The sequence below is a fragment of the Phyllostomus hastatus genome, unplaced genomic scaffold (assembly GCF_019186645.2).
Source record: "Phyllostomus hastatus isolate PE091 unplaced genomic scaffold, TTU_PhHast_1.1 phas_contig_150, whole genome shotgun sequence".
NCBI classification, from domain to species: Eukaryota; Metazoa; Chordata; class Mammalia; order Chiroptera; family Phyllostomidae; genus Phyllostomus; species Phyllostomus hastatus.
The window spans coordinates 11,958,219-11,980,392 of NW_025333611.1; the positions used below are offsets into that span (position 1 = coordinate 11,958,219).

The 22,174-nt window shown below is 37.8% G+C and overlaps 1 protein-coding gene across 2 annotated transcripts in view; it reads right to left on the bottom strand.

Moving 5' to 3' along the window:
• The window catches only part of GABRG2 (gamma-aminobutyric acid type A receptor subunit gamma2), a 78,547-nt gene extending 67,768 nt beyond the window's left edge, over positions 1-10,779 (bottom strand). For both annotated transcript variants that reach the window (XM_045829579.1, XM_045829572.1), the window contains exon 1: positions 10,236-10,779. In XM_045829579.1, the coding sequence (XP_045685535.1) occupies positions 10,236-10,342 (107 nt within the window). In that variant the 5' untranslated portion in view covers positions 10,343-10,779. The remainder of the gene's footprint in view (positions 1-10,235) is intronic.
• Positions 10,780-22,174: the final 11,395 nt, after the last annotated feature.

Below are 22,174 nucleotides of genomic sequence, written 5' to 3' on the forward strand. Positions count from 1 at the left end.
AGAAATGCTTTACTGTATAATGGTATACATTTAGAAAATAGATATTAAAATAGAATAAAAGACACAAAATACTTAAGCATAAACTTAAGGAAATGTGCAAGATGTTGACTTTGAAATAAACAATAAGTCAGTGAGAAGAATTAAAAGAAGCCAAAACAAATGGAGAGAGAAACCATGTCTGTAAATTAAAAGACTTAAGACTGTCAAAAATGTCAGTATTGTCTAAATTGATCTATATATTCAACACCATTTCAATAAAGATACAGTGGGACATTTTTGTTTTGCTTTGGTACAAATTGGGAAATTTTCTAAAACATATAAGGATATGAAAGATTTAAAATAGATAAATCTTTTTTACAAAAGAAGAACACATATGAATGTGCTTCATATTTATTAACTGATTTTAAGATTTCTATAAAACCTCAAAGGTCTAAGTCATATAGTGCTGGCATAGGCATAGACAAATGGATCAATGGAACGGAATAAAAATTTCAGAAATAGACCTAGACATATATATATATATATATATATATATATATATATATATATATATATATATATATATATGACATTTGTCAGAGTTACTGAGGAATGTCCATGGGAAAAGAAAAATCATTTCAAAAAATGGGGCTAAAACAATTGGATAAATGCATGAGGGGAATGAATATCAGCTTCTAACATGCACTAAATAAAAATAGTAATAATTGAAAATGAATCACAGAGCTACATGGAGAAGCTATAACTACAAAGCTTCTAAAAATATATGAAAATATCTTTGCAAACTTAGGGCAGTTAAAAATTTCTTAGCAATACAGAAAAAAATGACAAATTTTGCTTTAGAGGCAAATAAATAATCACCCCAAAATGGGAAAAATATTTTCACTATATGTGTTGAACATGGATTTTTACTTAAAATTCATAAAGTACTTCTTTGAGTCAATAATACAATAAAATGTAATAAAAAACATAAACCTGAGAGACACAGTTTTAGTCCCACTATAGTGGCTAAAATGCAGAAGACCATAGACCTTTTAATTAAGTATCTAAAAATTACAGATTTGCGTGCATGTGCACAAGGACAGGGCAGCTTTGCTTTTAGAATGGTAATTATTTGAGAGGAACGAAATACTCCTTTGCTTATTCTGAGAGAATATAATGAAAGTTCAGGCATACTGGAAAAAAATAGTTAAATTGATCTTAAAAAGCAGTTGGTATTTTATTTGCATATAGTTACTATGATCTATACTCTTACCAAAGATTATAGTGTATCAATGTTAAAAAATTACTGAGGCCCTAAAATCTTATTTTGTATCTCTATAGGCCATGCACAGTATAGTTTGCACTTAATTTTAAAAGCTTCAAAATATTCACTGTGTTTTTTTATGCAATTACATCAAGTTTTCAAGCCCTAATATTTTTTAAATTAACTGAGGCACACACTGGTATGTGTATTTAAGGTGGTTCTGTCCCCCTACCCCCGCCCCGTCCCTTTGACTCTATTTCACTACTTATACTAAACTGTGAGTGGCTTAGAGGAGTTGAATCAACCGCAAGTGATGGTGAGAAAATAGACCATTATCGTGCATGTAGCTTGAGAACCTACAGGATAGGGGGTAAGGGGAACAAAAACCCATTAACTGGCCATTGAATTTTGTCTGTGTTAAAATAATGCCATAGATGACCATGTTTCTTTAATTATATTTAATACAATCTTTATTACATACATTTTTTAAAGTACTGAAAAAATAGTTTTCAGAACATTTGAAAAAATCTATGCCACTTTTCTTCTTCTCAAAAAAAAAACCCCACATTCATTTTCAAGTAAAAACTGCTCCAATTGAGGGCAACAAGTTCAGCAAAACTATTATGAACAAGAAAAGTGTTGAATATTAAAATCCACCAGTTGGATGACTGTAGGTCAGTTTCCGCTGGACTGGTGTTCCCTGTTTCTCTGTCCTGTGCTCTGGCTGTGCCAGAGAGCTAGTGTTCTCTCTCGCGGCACCATGTGGCTTTTCGGCGTGGCTTTTACCAGAGTTAAAATTTAATAATTATCTCTATACCTCTTTGGTCACTGCTGTCCCACAAGGTTCAGACTTCACGATGGCAGACAGCATGACCTCAGCTGCCCCATAATTACACGCCCAGCCCCCAGCACAGACCTCGTTGAGGCATGATACCTGAACGTGTTTTGTGTCTAGAGTAGTTTTCTTCAATTGTGTATTTCAAAGGTGCTTTCAAAAGCACTTGATACAAAAAGGACTGAGAACCCTCAAAAAATAACCTAAAAGTCAATCTTTTTTCAGTTACATTCAGTTTGTTTTGGCCACTTTCAGTTTGTTTTGTTACATTCAGTTTGTTTTGGCCACTTTATTTAAATGTGTAATAAAGTACAGAACTCAGTTTATATTTGTCTCAGTTTATATTTGTACATAAACCTTGGTTGTACAACTGAAGTGTATGGCAGGGTTTCAATGAGTACAAAGGATCTTTGCTTAAAAAAAAGAATTCCTTGTTTTCCCCACTATTATGTTATTTGCTATTCATTATGGTTTTCTTTATGAATGGGTGGCAAGCGTATGATCAGTACTACTTACTTAGTATTTACATGGCACTTTATCTGTAGAGGTATACAATGAGTTTTATAATGATATGGAATTACTACGGTATTTTGGACTCATACCATAATGTTATAGAGATTAATATAATTTGAAGTTAAATTGTATTTTTACCCTAATATGTAACTTAAAAGAACTTTTCATTTCCTTCCAAAAGATATTTATTCTCTAGAATAAGAAAGGAACAAATAGCAAATCACACTCTCACTTAAGCTAACTGAAGAGGCCTGTAACATCTTGGGACAATCCAATTATTTTTGGATTTCAAAGTAAGAAGAACCCTTCTTACTTTCAGAGAGAAGAAGGGTGACTACGCGTGTGTGGCGTGGCGCACAGACCAAAGTGAGACTAGGGAGGCCGAACCCTGCCTCACAGGGAGAGTTCGGGGAGCCACGGGGGGGTCCCTCGGGCTCCTCGTATCTCATTTCTTACAGCTTTTCGGAGGGTGACACATCTTCGTTTAACTCACAAGGCTATGGAGAGATAAGAATGTGCATGCAAACATTCTCAGGGAGAATTGAAGCCCCAGCTTCTAGAAATTACATCTTCTTGTTCCTCTAGACATTAAACTTGACATTAAGTTATCACATGCCAAAGTCTTCAAAGAAGTTGCAAATGTAATTGAGGTGGTTGAAAATGTCAACCTTACATATCTACCTATTGAAGATATAAACATCAAATATTGAAGTAGTAATATTATTTCTACTTTAATATTCCGTACAGTAGCCTCGATTTTGTCTTTCACTTTTCTAAGAATTTTTGTGGGAACACTGCAGCAGGTTACTCCATAAATTTACTTAGTGGAAGAGCAAGTTCTCTTCTTTGAAAATGGAATTACATGCAGAAGCTAAATTCCTGGGTAATGACTGAATTGCAGGTTGAGCTATATTTATATACAGAGACATAACCATTAAGAAAATATTTTGTAAGCATAATTTTGGTCCATGGTCTAAATAATGACATTAACATGTTTTAAACTCACAAAACAACCAAATAGTGGATTAATTTTAAGCACTTCAGCTTAGAGCTTTCAACAAAAGTAAGAAGATACATTTAGGAATGGTGTGATTGATGGAGGCTGATGACCTCAAACCATACTACTATATATAGATTATTTAATTTGTTCAGTGGGCTCATTGGAAGTAAGGTGTCTGTTCTAGACTCTATTGTCTGAAGATAGGATCAAATAATTATTAAAAATTGATGCTGGTAAATCTAGATAATCTAGACTAATTAGCTACTTTAGTGAGAAAACAGTATTGATGGGGCGAAACTGGCCAAAACTTTCAGAAAATAATTAGTGACCCATCTAAAATATAACCAGTTCTTATGATCATTTGTGTACATATATTTGTTAAGTCTTTTTTGAGACAACTCCGAATCATCTTTTATTTATACAGAAAACAAGAGGAGTATGTAGAAAGGGACACACTGAGAAAAGAGTGGCTCTGTCCCAAGAGGTAAAGCAAGGAGGTGGCAGCCTCTGAGGCCCTGCTGGGGGGAAGGAAGGGGTCTGGGGAGGATGGTGAGCAGCGCTGGGGAGGGAGGGAGTGGTGTGGCCGCAGAAAGGAGACTCTTGCTTTGGGTCAGCCCCGCTGGCTGGCTGGTCAGGGGTGGGACACACAGTGACCTTGCTGATAATTATTCTGGGGGATGTAATTAGTGCTGCTGGCTGGAATGAGAGCTGCCTCCTGGTTCCTGGAGGGCACCCTCTAAGGGACACAGGACAGGGAGGGCAAGATGGGATATGCACACAGACACACGGACACACACATGCACTATTATATATGTATATATGTTTGCTTATCATTATACATCCATATCTGTGTCTGGCCACACACATACTACTTTGTCACTTTACTATTTTATGAAGTATATATTTTACATATCTAATTATCTATTGCTTATAAGCAGGTTATTGAATCTCTCTATAATCTTGATTTCCCAACCTGTCAAACGTGATTGACAATAACCACTTCATAGATTTTAGTAGAATATATATAATATATAATATATTAATATATAATGCAATATATAATATATAATATATTAGTTATCTATATATTCGTTAATAATATATTATGTATATTATATATAGTAGTTATCTATTAACCCATTAGCATATATTTATATATTTGAAATATATGCTTATATAGTAATTAAAATAAACATATATTAATATTTATATTACAGTTGTGCTTCATTGTATATGTGTGCATGACATGGGTAGATCTGAAACTCTGAAATTGATACTAGGTTGTGACTATTTAGTTTCTGATGTAGGTAGGGGTTCAGAACGAGTCACCCCCGGTTGTGCTCCTGGAGTGTGTGGATTATTCTGAGCTAAAGGAAACTGAGTGGGCTCAACAGAAACTTCTGTACCCCCGCTTTTCTCTCCAGCAACCTGGAATAAGTTGAGTTAGAGGCCTTGTCCGTAGTAAGAAATTACCAAAGATGACTTTCTGTGATCCGCTGTACAGCAGGGCGCACTGCCAGTGACTGTACCCTGTACTTCTCGTCCTGCAACGCCACTCTGAAGCCCCAAGGGCCTTTTTTCGCATCCTTAGTTCAGGGTCTCACAGAAACCACGTTTTCCCTCCCTGTCTCTGAAGCTCTCATGTATGTGGGTTGCTATACGCGCTTATCTAATTAAATTTGGCTATGTTCTCTTCTTACCTGTCTCACGTAGATATAATCATTAGACTAGCCAAAAGAACCCAGAACAGTAGAGGAAATCTTCACTGCCCTTACTAACTTTGAAGATGTCACATAGATCTCTTATGACCCAGTAGTGGAGGGATAGATTTTCTCTTTACCTTTATCTGAATAGGTTATCGTATCTGGGATGAACATCCCAACTGAAATCCTGAATTTTTAAGTGCTGAAAATGTGCTGACACCCATGGTGGTCAAACAATTCCTAAACTGTGCTGGTTAGAACTTTTAACCAGTCTTCTGCGATCTGTGCATTTGGCAGAAGTACTTTGGAGAACCATGCAGGGGAGGAAAAGTAATTTTCTCTCTAACTTTCTAGGTTCTTGTCTGTAATAAAAAAGGGAAGTTAACAGGAGGAAAACAAACAGAAGTTTGATAATATATATAACCTCCCATATACATGAAAAATAACCAGGAAAACCACGCAACTCCCTTGAATGCCCAGTCCACCACCTTAATTACCATCTTCAGCTGAAGACAAAAGATGACATTGGCGAGAAGGCAGACTTGGAAGGCTATCAGGCAAAGCATAGTAAACTGAAGATATGGTTATTATGGAGATATAAGGCCCTGCCTTCGTCATTGATAAGGGTTTCTACAGACTTAGCCAGACCCCTCTACCTGTTTATTAGTGGGAGGGAGTCACCCTTGCAAATGGAAATTGCCCTTGTAAATGCGAATGTCTATTTCAAAAGGGTAACTTCTACTGACTTTGAGTTTCTCCTGTGCATGCTGTTTCTTAAAAATAACCAGTGTAAAATATTCCTTACACCAAAAAGACAAATTCTTCTCCCTTCAACTACAATTATGTGTAATTCCAGTTGTACTTGAACTGTGGCAAGTCTGTCTTGGAATGGCTAGGAAACTGTAACAGTGAGGAATAACAGCTACCTTGGGAATGTGATATTTACAACAAAAATAAAGTCTAAAGTCTCTAAAGTTAGTCTTCATTTCAGGTGGAGAAGAAATCCTTGCATGAAGCATATTTTAAAACGGAGACCTCAATCATTAAGCATTCTGTCATTGAATTATTTTGAGGAGATTAGCTCTTAGTTCTTCTAAAATGTGTCTAAGATACCAAGCAGGCATTTATGTAACTAATTATTTAAATTAAAAGCCAATTTTTAACTCCTGCCTCAGATCCAGATGTTTTGTCTAGAGGGTGGTTGGCAGGTGGATTCCGGAAAATATCTAGTAATAAGTTTTTCTTTTTTCTTTTCTTTCTGCCTTTCTTTTTGATTTTTTAATGGAGATATTTGCCTCAGTATAGACTATTTGCAATATTATGTCTACAACTAAGCAATGAAATATGCTGAGGAAATGATTTTTTTCTAAATAAAACCAGATGGAACACTAGGAAAGAACAAACTTGTCTGCAGAGGTTAAGTCTGTAAACAAACAGGGTTATAATAGAGAGTCATAATACTGCCCTCCATGCATGCCCATAGCCTATAAAAGTTTAAAACTCCGAAAAAACTAGTTATGGGATAAAAAATTTCAGCACCTCATGAGAAAAATTACCTGAAAAGAACAGAAAAAAATATATTTACAAATTTTTGTCTTAATGTATATTTTAAGTTGTGTTAGGACTTCAGAGTAAGGGTTAGATTGTCACAAATTTCATCAGATTCATCTCTACTAATCTGTCCTTGAAAATTAATTCTTTATCCCTTGAAGTATACTATGAAATCTTATTTTATTTTAAGAAAAAATTAAAATATCTTTACTTCTAGCACATATTCCTATTTACTCATTTTCTCTTGTATCTCTCCTTGTTTCTTCTCCTTAAGGTATTTTTACTCTGAAATGGAATGTAGTTATATCAAAAGAGTTTATAAAATTAGGAAATTTGTTTTAAAACCTATATGTATGAATATTTCCACATGGATTATATATAATTTAAAAATACGATTATATACACAGGCATACATATCTTTAATGAGAGAAGTCTCTTTTTTTCAACCAATGTTTTCTCTTATATGAAGAGGATTTATTAAAATTCTTTTAGCTATTCCTAACCCTTTATGATTTCTATAATACACTCAATGATTTATATACAAGTAAAAAATTCTGAGATAAAATTAACTCACTGTGCTCAGCTGTTCAATAAAATAGCAATAATCAAAATGCCCGCACACATTAAATACAGTGATAAATAAAACTGGACGTTAGCAAGGCATACACCCTTCTCTTCAAAGTGAGGTCCAGGGTGTTTGTTGAAAATGCACATTCCTGGGCTCCACCCTGGACATACTGATTCCGAGTCTTCCAGTGTGTGGTCCAGGAATCTCCATTTTAGCAAGTTCTCCATGTGATGCTTTGATAGCACTGTACACAAGGCAAGTGACAGTTTAGATCATTTTGAGTTTTCAAAATTAACTCTTTCACACACAAGAAGAGACATTAGCTATTATATATCTTCACTTCAGTGCTTTCTACTCCTCCTTGCTTTACTTTTTTGTAAACACAACCTAATGAGTTTAGTCAATTTAATCATGGGGAAAACTTTCTCTTTGGACTTATGTAAGTGGAAAAGTCAATTAAATGTTTTTTTTTTTATAATTTCTCTTGAACTTTGTACTGCCACAGTTTACCTGGAAAACCTCTTTCCGATTACCTCCTAGGATCCCACATATTTTTCTGTAATTTGTGGTTCTTCTTTAGGACCAACTTCAGATCAAAGCTTCTATTTCCACCCAGCCTGATTCGGCCAGGCAAATAGCTTTTTTATGGAATTGCAGTGAACTGAAGCTCCGATCATATTCTCTGCACAGAACTACCACTTGTTTCTGTCATTCCTGAGAAGATGTGAAAATCTCCCCATTGGAGAGTTTATGACACATAAGTCCCATTATTTAGAGCTATTTAAAATATTCATCTAGGCTACTATGCTAAGAATTGAAGATTAAAATGTATTTTTAAGTTTTACTTTTTAGATGATATTCGAAAGAAAAATGTGGGACTCCTGAAAAGAGTATGATACTCAGATATGATACTATCATGAATAACAATAAAATCACACATTTTTGGTGAAAGTAAGACCATTAAGATAAAATACATAAGACTGTCCTCACCTATTTAGTTACAAAATTGTTTACTAAGATGGATGTGAGGTGAGTAGGAAGGAAAGACATATTTCCCTGTCTTATCTGGATTTTAATCCACAGGTTTCATAAATAGTAGGAATATGTGAATGATATTTTCTACCCATAAGCAACTATCAACTCTCTCATCTGTGAAACAAGTTAAGAACTACACATATTGGACAGGAAAACATGTCTGCAAATTTTGAAGAGAAAAATGGTTTTCTAGGATCCCACTAAAATGTATTTGCACACAAACCATTTCCATCAAAAGGACCTCTCCTCTTCTAAGATATCTACTTAATCTTACATTCTTAATGAAAGTGTACTCTATTTTTATAGTGAAGGAGGAAAGTATGAAAAATACTGGAAGAATTAAGCAGATCCCTTCTCTGCTTAAAAACTCCAGGAGAGTCGTTCACTCCTTATTTTGCATGGGTCTGTTTATCAGAAATCGCCACCTCCCATTACCTCCCTTAAAGAATGAAGGATTGGAGTAGTTGACTAGTTAGTTTTAACAAAACAAAATAAGAGTTAACCTTTTATCTCCCTTTGTTACAACTACTACATAAAAGTGTCAACTCCCACAAAAATTTTAGGGCAATGGCTTGATATATTCTATAGCTAGTTTTTCTTTTCTGGTCGGGGGAGAGTAGAATTACCCTAAATATAGAGATTTATTTCAAAATGACTCTATTGGAGAGTTCAAGTAATGTAGATAGGGGATCTCTGACCTGCCTTTGGTTCTTGCTGGAAACCCTGAGGTGTGCGTTGGGGGTGGGGACTGTTTAGGTGGGTGGATAAATGGTGAACTATAGTTGGAGGAATATTCCTCTGACTCCTTTTGTCCAAGGAAGTTCAGAGCGCTTCAGGTCACACACCTGCTCAAGGGTTTGGGAATCTATCCCCTCTTCCCATCTTTTTTATTTAGTGAAGCAAGTCTCTAGGGCACAGAAGCATACTTCACAAATTTTGCATCACATTCCCCTGGTTCAGCATGTTTTTCAACACTGCATCAAGGCCAACTCTTTCCCAGGCATGTATTCCTCCATGCATGCAACTAGGTTCTCCAAACCCATGCCCAAAAGTCCCCCCCATCTCAAGGAGGGGGTAGGACTAATCAGAATAGGGCCCCTGGATGTCATCAGTGCTCCTTGGCTCTCTTGGCCTTCTATCCCCACTCTACGGATGTCCTGTGTAAATTTAGGGGTGTCCTATAGGGTTAGACAAGCTTCTTCCCATTTGGCCCTAAGCAGAACTGCTGTCCCTGGTGCTGAACCATGTTTGCCCATCAGAGAGCCCGCTGCCAGGTCAATGGGGCTGGATAGAAAACCTGGCTGACTGATCTTATGAACGCCAAAGTGCAGGCGCAAGCAATACTCTAATGTACGCGAACAGAACCCCTCCCCCCAAACATATCTCTCCTGGGGGTGCGCCGGGACCTCATTTGCAGTTTTCTCCTCCAGACCCCCACCCCAAACGCCTCCAACATGGCCTCAAATGCCCACATGTATCAGCACAGCCCACCCAGATATAATTTTGCAGTAATATCAAAATGCTACTCCTCAAACACAAAGTCTTTTCACTGACAGCTTTTCCATTCTAAAACAAAACAAATCAATGGAATGCATTAATAAATAAATGAAAGTGACCTTCCTCTTTCCTCCCTCCTTTTTCCTCCCAGCACATTCACATTCCCCCAAATTACAAAGCCCCAAATCCTAGAAGAGTGTTTTACATCTGGGTGGTCTCCCTAATGCCACATCCCCACCCCTTCCCCCACCTCTCTGGAACAAAACAAAGCCAAAACCAGCACATCTTACCTTGGGTAGAGCGATAGCAGGAGCAGGATCCACGCCGTCATTTTCTGTGAAAATACAGGAGTCCTGTAGACTGAGCTTCCTGTGCTCCATATATTTGGCAAACTCATCGCTTTTTTTTCCCCTCTGCTTCTTGCCTCTCGGTTGCAGAAGAATCCCTCCCCTTTGTATTATTATTATGCTTATGATCTGATGGTGGCTCCCCCCACCTGCCTCTAGTAGGTCCCGTCACTGGGGAGATGTATTGCTACCCGCTTCAGGAATTAATATTCAGGGAGCAGAAATAGGATCAGCACACGGGCTTGCAGATACCATCAAAGCGTCAGCTCGGGGAGCAGCTTCCACGTCTGGGGGAATAATATAATTGAGGCAGGGGGAGGGTTCAGGGAGAGACACACAGAGACAAATAAGGGGGAGAGAAAGGCGTGCATGCTGGTACACACACTCATGCCGCTCACATTCGCACACTCACACAAACTCCCCCAGGTCCATCACTGTAGGTTTATTTGTTTTGATTTTTCTGTTCGAGGGGGCAGGGCTGTGTGTGTGTGTGTGTGTGTGTGTGTGTGTGTGTGTGCATGTGTGTGTGTATTTAAAAGAAATAGAAAAATCACGAGAATCTCTACGTGATAACTATGAGGTCAAAGTGGAAGTGATGCACGCCGCAGCAGCACGAATTAACACATGCGTGGTGTCTCTCCAGTGCTTCTTAACCCTTCACTGCACACGCAGGCACGCGAGGACTGCCTTTCATCCCCACGAAAGCCAGGAGATGCTCCAGCTAGCTCATAAACTCTACACCAATGGCAGGAGGTTTGCCTCCTCAGATCTGCCAAGAATCCTTATTTAAAACCGCGTAGCCTTAGAAATCATGATCACATTGTGGGAAAGGGGAGAGCAGAGCATGCAGGGGAGGCAGGGCCGTCTCTCTGCAAAACCATCCCATTCGAAAACAGCTTTGATGGCTTTTCAGTTTGACTGGAGGGGGGAACACTGCCAGATTTAAAAGACAGGAAGAAATTCTGTGTTCTCCAGGATGCACTCCTCCCCGTTCTGCTCTCAGAATGTAAAGACACAAACTGCTGGAAGGCTGAAGGATGCAGTTGTGTGGAGATGGCTGCCTAGTAAAGAATATAAACCACAGAACCAAAGGGCGCTTTTAGAAGGGAAGTTGGACAAAGGGAGAGAGTCGAGAGGACATCTAACAATATATAGGGAATTTTATTTGCTGTGCAGAGTTGACATTTTTTATTTCTTCTTCATGACAATCCTGAAAATTTCTGGGGTGACTGAGTGGTGTTAGCATGCTTCCTTCTGGCACAGAATGTTACCATGGATACTGATACATGAGAGACATCCCTCTATTTGAACCTAGTTCATCCGCCACAGGGGGAACTCCACTCACTGAGCACGGAGAAGAAGGTGGAGGAGTGTTCCGAGGTTTCTGCAGAGTCAAGACCAGAGCAAAGGTGTTCACGTAGCGATACAGGTGAAGAAAACCCACTGGACCCTTTCCCGGAACACAACGGGGGGTTGTATCCGAACATGGACTTTTCTACATACTCTGAGTCCTCCAGGAAGGCAGCATGAAGAAGGGGTCCAAGAGGCATAGGAATAGAACCAGGCAGGGGGAGGCCTACTCTCCCTCTCCAACCCTAAGGTATACCCAAGAAAAGCAGAGAGAATTACTGGTGGCTTCTGCTCACGACAGAGGCCGAGGAGACACATTCTGACTCCGTAGCAAAAAAGGCCTAACGGACACCTGCATGACGTCAGAATTCTACCTCAGACCGTTATTTTATGGGGTTAGGGAAAGTCCAATAAAAGCAGCGACAACATTCCCTTCCGTAGTCAATTGATGTCTTCCTATTATAATTGAACTGGAGGCAAAAGAAATATAAACCCCTTTCTTTGTAATTTCCTTGTTCCTTGCTGCACTGTGAGAAAATTTAGCCCTCTTTATATTTCTGATTTTTTTTAACAAAAACAACTAGGTGGCTTACAGCTGTATATTTATATTTAGTGAAGATAGTTTATCATATTTTTGTAGGCCAAGGTAATTATATAATCACATACCTATAAAGACCGCATGAGATAAATTATACAAATGGGCTGGTTGTGAATCAGGCAAGTGATTCATTTATTCTCTGCAATTGCCTACTGTATACTCACTGATCATATAAAAATTATGACCATTCTTCCTTTAAGTACTTACACTATTAAAAATAGCTAATTGAATGTCTTTATTTGCTAACTTCATTTCAGGTTTGATTGGTTTATATCAACTGCTATTTTTTAAAGATTTTATTTATTTATTTTTAGAGAGGGAAGGGAGGGAGTAGAGAGAGAGAAACATCAGTGTGCAGTTGCCTGGGGGTCATGGCCTGCAACCCAGGCATGTACCCTGACTGGGAATCGAACCTGTGACATTTTGGTTCACAGCCTGAGCTGAATCCACTGAGCTACACCAGCCAGGGCTCGACTGCTATTTTTCAAAGTGTCTTATTATGCTGCACTTTGTATATCTCATTCTTTTTACCATGTATTACATACATTATATATTATCAACACTCTGATTTTCAATATTCCTCTGAAGAATGTCAATACTTGTTCCAACAGGAGTTAAATCATTGACTAATCACCCTAATCTTGTGCAGGATTAGTTTTATACTGCTTTCATGTTACTTTCAGTTTTGCCCTTAGGCTTCCAGCAAATTCTTAGTTCTAAAACAGAGAAGGGTTGTTTTCCTTCTAGGGTTTTAGGAACCCTAAGCCCTTTCCTTCTAGGGAAGTCTGAATTGCTTATCAAGACTGGTGGACTTCAAACTCCAAACTCAGTATTTTTTGCAATGAGTGGTGGCTGAAATGTTGGCTCAGCTTTTTGAGTATTTCAGTTTTGCTTTGTTTTAGGGCTTCTTGGTGTCTTCCCTCCTTCCAGCCAGAAACAAACATCTAAGAGAAGTTTGCCTGTGAATGTGGAGTTTTAGCTCTTTGTTGTTACTTTGTTTCTGGGACTTCCCCCTTCAGTCTGAGCTTCTCTGGCAGCCCCACACTCTGAAAACTCCAGCCAATCAGATGGCTGCCTTCTGCTGATTCGAGCCAGCCTGCACTGCGGGTATTGAGGGTGAGACTGGGCTGTGGGACTTTTCATACCCAAACCAGTCAAGTTTCAGGCGAATGGAAAAAAAAAGTTGGTCATCCTTTACATGTCCTCATGGGAAGGCTACAAAATCTTAGATCTCATCCAGTATAGTTTTCTCTTTCTATGCCCAAATCTTCATCACGTTCATGTGCTTTTGGTAACTTTCTAGTCCTTTAGCTATTTAATATTCTGTCCATTAGTTATAATTGTTATCTGCAGAATAATTAGCTTACTTCGTAACTACCAAACCAGAACCTAAGTAATGTATTTTAATTTCCCAAATGATAAAAGATCTGGTATCAAAAACCAAACTGGTCAAGATTTTGACCTCATAATTCACTCCTGGGAATAGTAATAATAATGATGAAGAAGATGATGATGATGATGATGATGCAGTACCAAGTTAAAATTTTAAATAAAACTTTTTTCTGAGAATAATAATCTGCTAAACAATCCTCCAACATATTGAAGATAATTAGTTGGATGAGAGGATATCAGTGTTAATTTTCGTCTTCCTACTTTTTCATATTTTAAATACAATAAAACAATTATGTTGTTTTTACAACAATAAACAATTTATATTTAAAAACAATATAAATAAATATATATACATATATTATGTAGAATGAAAATACAAACATCATATTTATCAAATGGACAATGTAATTTAAATGTTTTATAAACATGTCTTATTAAAAGTGGCCAGCAATAAATATAGCTATGAGTACCTGAAAAACAAACTTTAATCTTGTATTATTATTCTTAATTATTATATTATTTTCCATATGAAAAACTGTAAACCTACTTTTGTTCCACCTTATATGCATTAAAAATTTTTAGAAAATACATTAAAATACTTTTTTTTCAGAGAACAGCCCCCAGGTGAGAAAGAGCCACCAGAAAAAGAATTCTGTGGAAGATTTATTCAGTATTGACATATCCAAATATCATCAATAAGAAAATAGATAATCAGATCCCAAGGTATTTTTGGACAATGGGAAAAACATATTATTCAACAAGAATGTTATGAATAACTTATGCAAATACACGCACATATAAACATATAATATATATACATACATTCAACAACATAGTCAAATTTTTAAATATTATGTTAAGCAAAAAAAAAAGCCAAGCAAACACTAGTGCATACTGTGTGATGCTGCCATTTGTATTATCTTCAAGGGCAGCAGAAGAATTATATGTGATTAAAATAAGCATGGATTTTGCCTATAATTTTTGAGGTACAAGAGAACTTTGTAGGGTAAATTAAGTATCCTCTATCTTAATTAGGAAAGTTACTACATAGTCTTATACACTGACAAAACTTATGAAATTATACGCTTAAGATCTCAGCATTTCACTATACACTAATTTCACCTTAACAGAAATTTTATTATTAAAATAAGTATTATCCTCATCAATAAGCATAATCTGTGTCAGGCACAGTGCTGCATGACAGGCCTTATTGGATCTTCATTAAAAAACCACAAGGTGGGTACTGTTAATATCAACATTTCACACCCAGGAGGATTCCAGTTTAGAAAAGCTACATTTCTTGCCTGGTATAATCTATAGAGTTGATCATACAGTTCATGGCAGAGCAGATTTTAAACCCAGACAGCCTAAGATAAGAAACTGAACTCTTAAGCGTTGCTGTAAACCGTCTCTCAATAACATGATTCTGGCAATAAGTAACATAGTTATTAATTCACTTTAATCTCAGCGATAATAAAACTTCAGAGTCAACATGATGTAATACAAAGAGCACACAGTTCAGAGTCAGAAATCTTGGCTTTGTCATTAACTTTGTGACTTTGGGAAAATTACTTCATTTCTCTATGTCTTATTTTCTCATCAGTAAAATGATGGATGGTACAGGTGATATACATGGAACCCTTCATCTTTAACACTCAGTGACTATAATTTGAATAGCATTTCCTTGTGAGTGACGTGGGAAGAGGTATCTATAGCTCTTTCAAATATGTTAGCTTCTTTAATTGTAGCACGGCATTACAGGGGTCAATGTTCATGTTATCACACCTTAAAATAAACTGAAAAAAAGTTTGGCTTAGTTATCTCCGTCTTAATCTTCAGTGTCATGGGAGAGTGCAGGTGCCTCATTGTTCAGGATACTAGATGAACCAGATGTGGAGGTAGGGTCTCTTTTCCCAGGCTTGAGTTGGGGCTGGCCTTGTGATTTGCTTTGTCCAGTAGAACATACGTATGTGTGAGTTCTGAAGTCTGAGCCGTGAAAGGCATCTCCACCTCCGTCTTCATCCTCTTGCAATGCTCCTGCCATCCTGTAACAACATCAGATCTTTATGACAACACGCATTGACTTGCCTTATCTAATGCACTCCCCAGCACCTAGAAAAGGGCCTGGCACATAGTACATGCTCATTAAAAATTTGCTGAAATTTTAAAGTTGACTCTTGTAGAGTATCTCCCAGAAGCATGTCAGCATACTTTTGCAATAATAGTATATGGATCGCAAGTTGGCCAGTCTTTTGAAATCACTGGGTATAAGTTTTGTTTTTGTTTTTGGAATGTCAAATTATGGTCTCTGAAAATCACAGGCATCTCAACATTTACACATGATCTAAGAACTTGATCGAGGCTGTAAATTATCTTGTAATGACTCTCAGATGTTCTGTGCAATCATGACATGGTGAAGCCGAGTTTCCCCGGGCAAATGTCTCTCATTGCTAATAACGTGCCTCCCAGGGACTTTCTTTTACACTTGGGAGCCACAGGAGTGTCATTCAGTGTGACACTGTTAGTGGGTGGGACTGGTGGGACGGGCAAGCCTGAAACGATAGTATGAACTGCCTCACCCACCTCCTCAACACCACTGGCTTCAGGATCCTGTCAAGTACTCCAGAAAAGAGGATTTTAAACTTCAGGGTAAAATAAAAAAAAAAAAACATGAAAATGACAGCAGATTATTACAGTGCTAATATTCCTGGAATACATTTAAAATAAATTCTTGTGTGTGTGTTTTGGTTGACAGGTGAGTCAGTTCTTAAATGATCGATTGCATTTTTTAAAATTTCAGTTGTGGTAAACAAACACAACTATATATAAAATCATTATGGTGACCATCAGAGTTTATTTGACATAGTTTGCATCAGCAAACCACAAATGTGAAAGTAGAAATAGAATACGGATCTACCAAACTGTAGGAAGACTCTCAGTTTAAAATCTTCAGACCATTTTATTGAGGAAACGAATGTCAGCTCCTCACATTAATACTTGAAAGAAAACAGGGCTTCTTTAAATTTACAGAAGTATGTTAAACAATTCTACTGCCTTTTTCAAAAAGTGAGAGGTCTCTGCAAGAAAATTGATTCACTTTTTAAGTCTTATCAGAAATTTTACTGGCATGCCTGAGTCACAACTGATAAAATTTTTTAGACATATTTTTCTCATCTGCCTATAGCCTAATAATAATACTGAGCTCAAACAGCTCCATGGATTAAATGAATTAATAGATGTAAACAATTTATAAGATTCCTGGCCCATGTTAAATATTCAAAAATATTACCCATTATTATTATTTCTTGTTCTAGTATTTAAGAACATCCAGCAAAATTTATCAGTGCCTAATTGTTACCTGGCCTCAATCTAGGCATCATTAATGAAATGCGTTTCATTAAATGCATTTCTTTCCCTTGGAAGAGATAATAGTGTGGTGAGTTAGTTTTCTACCACTCTAATTTTTACAGGAACATGAAGCAAGCCCTTTTCCAACACTCTTCTGTGTTTCACAACCAAACATCCAACTGCCCAGTAGATCTCTTCACTTTAAAGTCTCCCAGAAAACGAGCTCAGTGTATCTAAGGCTGAAATTCCTCCAAGATCTTTCCCACAGAAACTCATTTCAAGTCCCTCTGTGTGCTCATCCTCCGTTTTCCCACAGGACATCCCAGGCCTATGTCACAGCTCTTCCTGGCACTGTCAGCTGACGAATGAGCAGGTTATTTACCAAGTATTAACATGTGCAATTTCAACTTAGCCCTAAACTCTGTTGAGCACTTTGCAATTTTAAAGCATTCCTGTGGCACTGAAAAGATGTACTTCAGGATAAGAAGCCTGATAAGGGAAGGGAGAAATAAAAACTGACATTTCTTATTCTTGGTATAGCTTCCCTCAGTCTGTCGCTAACCCAGAAACACTGCCACACACATGCATGCACACGCGCACACACGCACACACTCTATGGCTGCTTTTTAACAAGGGTGGGAGGGGAAAAGATACTACTTGACTGGTACATTATGATCTGGTGTCAGGGCCTTAGCTACGCAATTACTGTCTCTCTCTTCTGAGGCACTTTTGAGAGTTCCTCTGAGATTCCCACTAAAAGCCTCCAGAATCAGTTTCCTGGTGCCAGCAATGCACCTGAGTGTGGGTGATGATCTCCTGCAGTTTCTGCATCTCTGGGAAGATCTCAAGATCTTTGTACTGATCAGAAGTCCTTTCTGTGGGATCTATCAGGATGGCCCATAGCCAACCCCCTTTCCTGGGAGCTACCTCTGACTCATGGTGAACTCCCAGTTTTGCTGCCAAGCTCTGCAAGTGCAGAATGTCTCCAGTGCCCCCGGTCCCTTCCTCTGTTACCAGAAAGCTCTAGTCATAGCCTCTTGCTCTGTTAGACTGTTAACGGTTCTGAGTCACGTGAAGATCTCTGTGTTCTCCACATTAGCCAAGGAACACATCCTTCTCTTTGAGCGGTTTTCTTGAACTCCGAATTTGTGGTTTGAAATGAGATAAAGAATTCACAGTAACAACCCAAGTGTTCATTAGTGGATAAACGGATAAGCAAAATATGGTATATACATGCAGTAAAATTTTATTCAGCATTAAAAAGAATGAAGTTCTGATATATGCAACAAAATGGAAGAAACCTCGAGGACATTATGCTAAGTGAAATTTCGCCAGTCACCAAAAGACAAAGACCGCATGATTCCAATTACATGAGACACTTAGAGCAGTCAGAATTCTAGAGACAGGAAGTGGCTTGGCAACCAGGGACAGCAGTGAGGAAGGAATGAAGACTTATCATTTAATGGGTGTAGACTTTCAGTTTAGCATGATGAAATGTGTTCAGTAGGCGGATGGAGTTGATGGTTGCACAGCATTGTGACAATAAATAAGACAGAGAATTCCATTGTCATTCACTCAATCACATTAGCAAGGCAGCTACTTAACTTCACTTTTATGTAAAGTTTATTTCTACTTGCTTGAATACTATTTCTAATAGAAATCCATTTGATCTTAATCTCCAGAAACCCAGGCAAACCAGATCAAGTCAATTTGTCAATTCATTCATTCGCTCATTTAACAAATACTGCTCATTTTCACATGAGGCGTTGGACACTGTGCCAGGTGCTGGGGATAGAAAAGTGAGTAAGACATGAATTTTGTCCTCTAGCCTCCCACAGCTTCATGAGGAAGGCAGCCTGGTGTTCACTTTCCAGGTGCTACATTCACATTTTGAAAAAACGATTAAGATGGTGAAATATTTAGCCCTGGCTGGAGTAGCTCAGTGGATTGAGCGTGGGCTGTGAACCAAAGTGTCGCAGGTTCGATCCCCAGTCAGGGTACATGCCTGGGTTGCAGGCCATGACCCCCAACAACCTCACATTGATGTTTATCTCTCTCTATCTCCCTCCCTTCCCTCTCTAAAAATAAATAAATAAAATCTTAAAAAAAGATGGTGAAATATTTGTTGGCATTCTAAAAGATTATGTGTGGCTGGTTGTGGGATTTGACATTAAATAGAATATATCAACTAAAATGTTTTGAAATTGTTATAGTCCTTTGATATTATACTTGTGACATTAGATACTTTCATACTTTTGTTGCTCGCCCCACATTTCCATTAATCGTACCAACTTAATTATTCAGGGGAAAAAGTTATAACAGTAGACCTGATATTGACTTTAGAAAATATTCAACCAAAGATTCTCTTTGTACAAAAATGAGAAATTAGGCCCAGAGATGTTTGAGAACTGGCCCCAGTGCACTCAGCTGATGAATTGCAGAGCCTGGATGGGAAATGCAGATTTTCTGTCTGCCTGACCCCATCTCCCCAGCCCCCTCACCCCCAGGAAAGCAACCTCAGTTTACAGTTCAAGACAAAGGTAAAGATTGTCACTGCAAAGTATTTATGTTTCAGTTGTTACGGAATACTCTGCAATCTATGAGATGGTTTTTTGTTTATTTAATCTGGTCTTCAAAGGGTGATTTACGTTGTTTAAATCCCGACACTGAACTCTTCTATAGAGCAGTAGGGCAGTTATCAGTTATGCAACCGGGATGTGGAAGATGGGAGTGCTCGCTGTTGTGAGGCATGGGGTGGGGGTGGGGGTGGGGATTCAGCGAGGAGGTGTTGGTGTTGGTGGCTCATGGTTTCGTTTCATGGTAGAACTTGGTTAGAGCCACTGAGTTGCTGGCATTCTCAGCCTCCTACTCTCGTCTTCAGGCAGCCTGCTTCTCTTTCTGTTTTCGAATCTTGATTCTACCCAGGTAGTTAGTGAACTGACAGCCAACCCTTTTATTTTGGATACTTTTCTTTTTTTAAAAAGTCCTTTGTGTACCCTACATCTACCGAAATGTAAGCAGTGATTTTAAGTTTTATTTCTACTTGAGAAGAATTTGTTCATTTCAACTCTGGCATAAAGCTGTTAGGATCAGCAAAGAAAAATGAAAAACAAAATGTTCTTTTGTGACATAAAAATGCATGCTTTCAAACATTCTTCATTTTCCTTTAGATTGTATTAACCTTGTCATCTCTGTCTGCCTGAGGAGAACCAGGTTAGTCATTTATCATTTCATTTTACACTTGGAATTTCACTTTTAAATAAATGAAAAATTCAGCCCTGGCTGGCATAGCTCAGTGGATTGAGTGTGGGCTGCAAACCAAAATGTCGCAGGTTCGATTCCCAGTCAGGCCACATACCTGGGTTGCAGGCCACGGTCCCCAACAACCGCACATTGATGTTTCTCTCTCTCTCTCCCTCTCTCTCTTTCTCCCTCCCTTCCCTCTCTAAAAATAAATAAACCCTTTAAAAAAAGAAAAAAAAGAAAAATTCCTGGAAAATTCAGCTACTTAAAGAGACTATTTTTTTTAATGAATCATGTATACATACATTTATACTTAATGTATGAATACAGAATTAAATTCAGGGCCACATTTGATTTCCTTTATAAATAAATCTTGAATAAAATGCCACCTATTTCTGGGTCTTCTAAGAAGCTCAAATATTAATTTGTGTTGAGAGAGGTTAAGTAAAAATAAAATTAAAATATACAATCCACTTTTGATAAAAGAGGTAAGATAATCTTTAAAACAAGGAAATATATATGTTTCACCAAGACTATTTAATAATATTAACAGACATGGAAAATGTTGGCGATATTTTGCTCAATAAATAAATAAGATTAGGAAGGCATGTATTAATGATTAATTAAATAATAATTTTATATAGATATATAAGTAAATAAGCTTGGTGCAACATGAAATACCATGGGATTCTATGGACTACCATATGAAGTTTAAAATGAATCAGGTAGATCTATAATATCTAGGTTAAAAACTCTTAATGTCAATACATGTATTTATTTATATATGCATAGTGCGATCCTGTTTGCCCAAAGAATCCTGCATTAGAGGAGTTTTAAAATCTTAGGCTTAAAGGGAAAATTGTGAGGGAATTTTGAACAGTGTTTTATCCGCAGAGGATCTTAAAGATCACCTGCTCTAACCTTCCTACGGTATGAATGGGGAAATTCAATTCTAGAACAGGTGACCTGCCTCAGAGCGCAGCATCCTGGATTCCACATGGACATATGGCTACATTTGTCCCCGATGGTGAGGTGAACGTGGGAGGGATGCCAGACTGGCTCTCCACAGAGGGGAGAGCTCAGCGGTGTTATCTCAGGCCCCAGAAATCACCTCTTCCACATAGGCGCTGCTTCTAGTTTCTTTAGAGAAAACATGCCTAGTGCTTAAGATTTCAGGTGCTGAAATCCAGGCTTTTAAATCTCCGTTAGTTTACTTAACCTGTCTAAGGTATTGTTCCCTATTGTACACAATAGGAACAGCCATCGGCATATTCTGTAAGGACTGTTTCAAAGGTGTAAGTAACATGTAAACATAAGAAAGCATTGGAATCGACCATCCTACTGTTTTGTGGTGCCAATGTCTGCTTAGTTTTTTTCCTTTACCTTTTCTCCATTACCATTTACTCCCGTTCCACCTTGTTACAACCAAAGATTTGCTTCAAGTTCTCAGTTGGCAGAGTCATCTCAGCACAAGATAAGGAACGGATGTATTTTCTTTCCCTGTATTTTTCTTACTTTGGCTGATACTTCAGTCTCAACACCTGATTATCCTTTGTGCATGTGTACTGACAAGCTATGTGGAAGTTGCGAGAGTCATTGTCAAATACACTTGCCAGTTTTTACCCAAGAGGTTACATTACCACGAAGCTTCATTTTCTGCGACTCCACAGCACAAACCCATCCCCTTGAGAGTGGGTAAAATGTAAAAGAACCATTGTGAGTGACAGTTTTCCAGTTCTGCCAAACTGGAAATCTCTCTCACCCAATGAAGAGACCATGAATTATGAAATCAGATGTTCCATTATTTGCCTTATTTTTATATTTTGAATGCATTTAATCTATCCAGCATCTGAATGTGTAATTTTGTTGTTTGCGCTTGCAGCAGGAAGGATTCCACCTGGACCAAGGGGTTATAATATCCATCTACCCTTCCCAGGCAAGTAGGGCACAA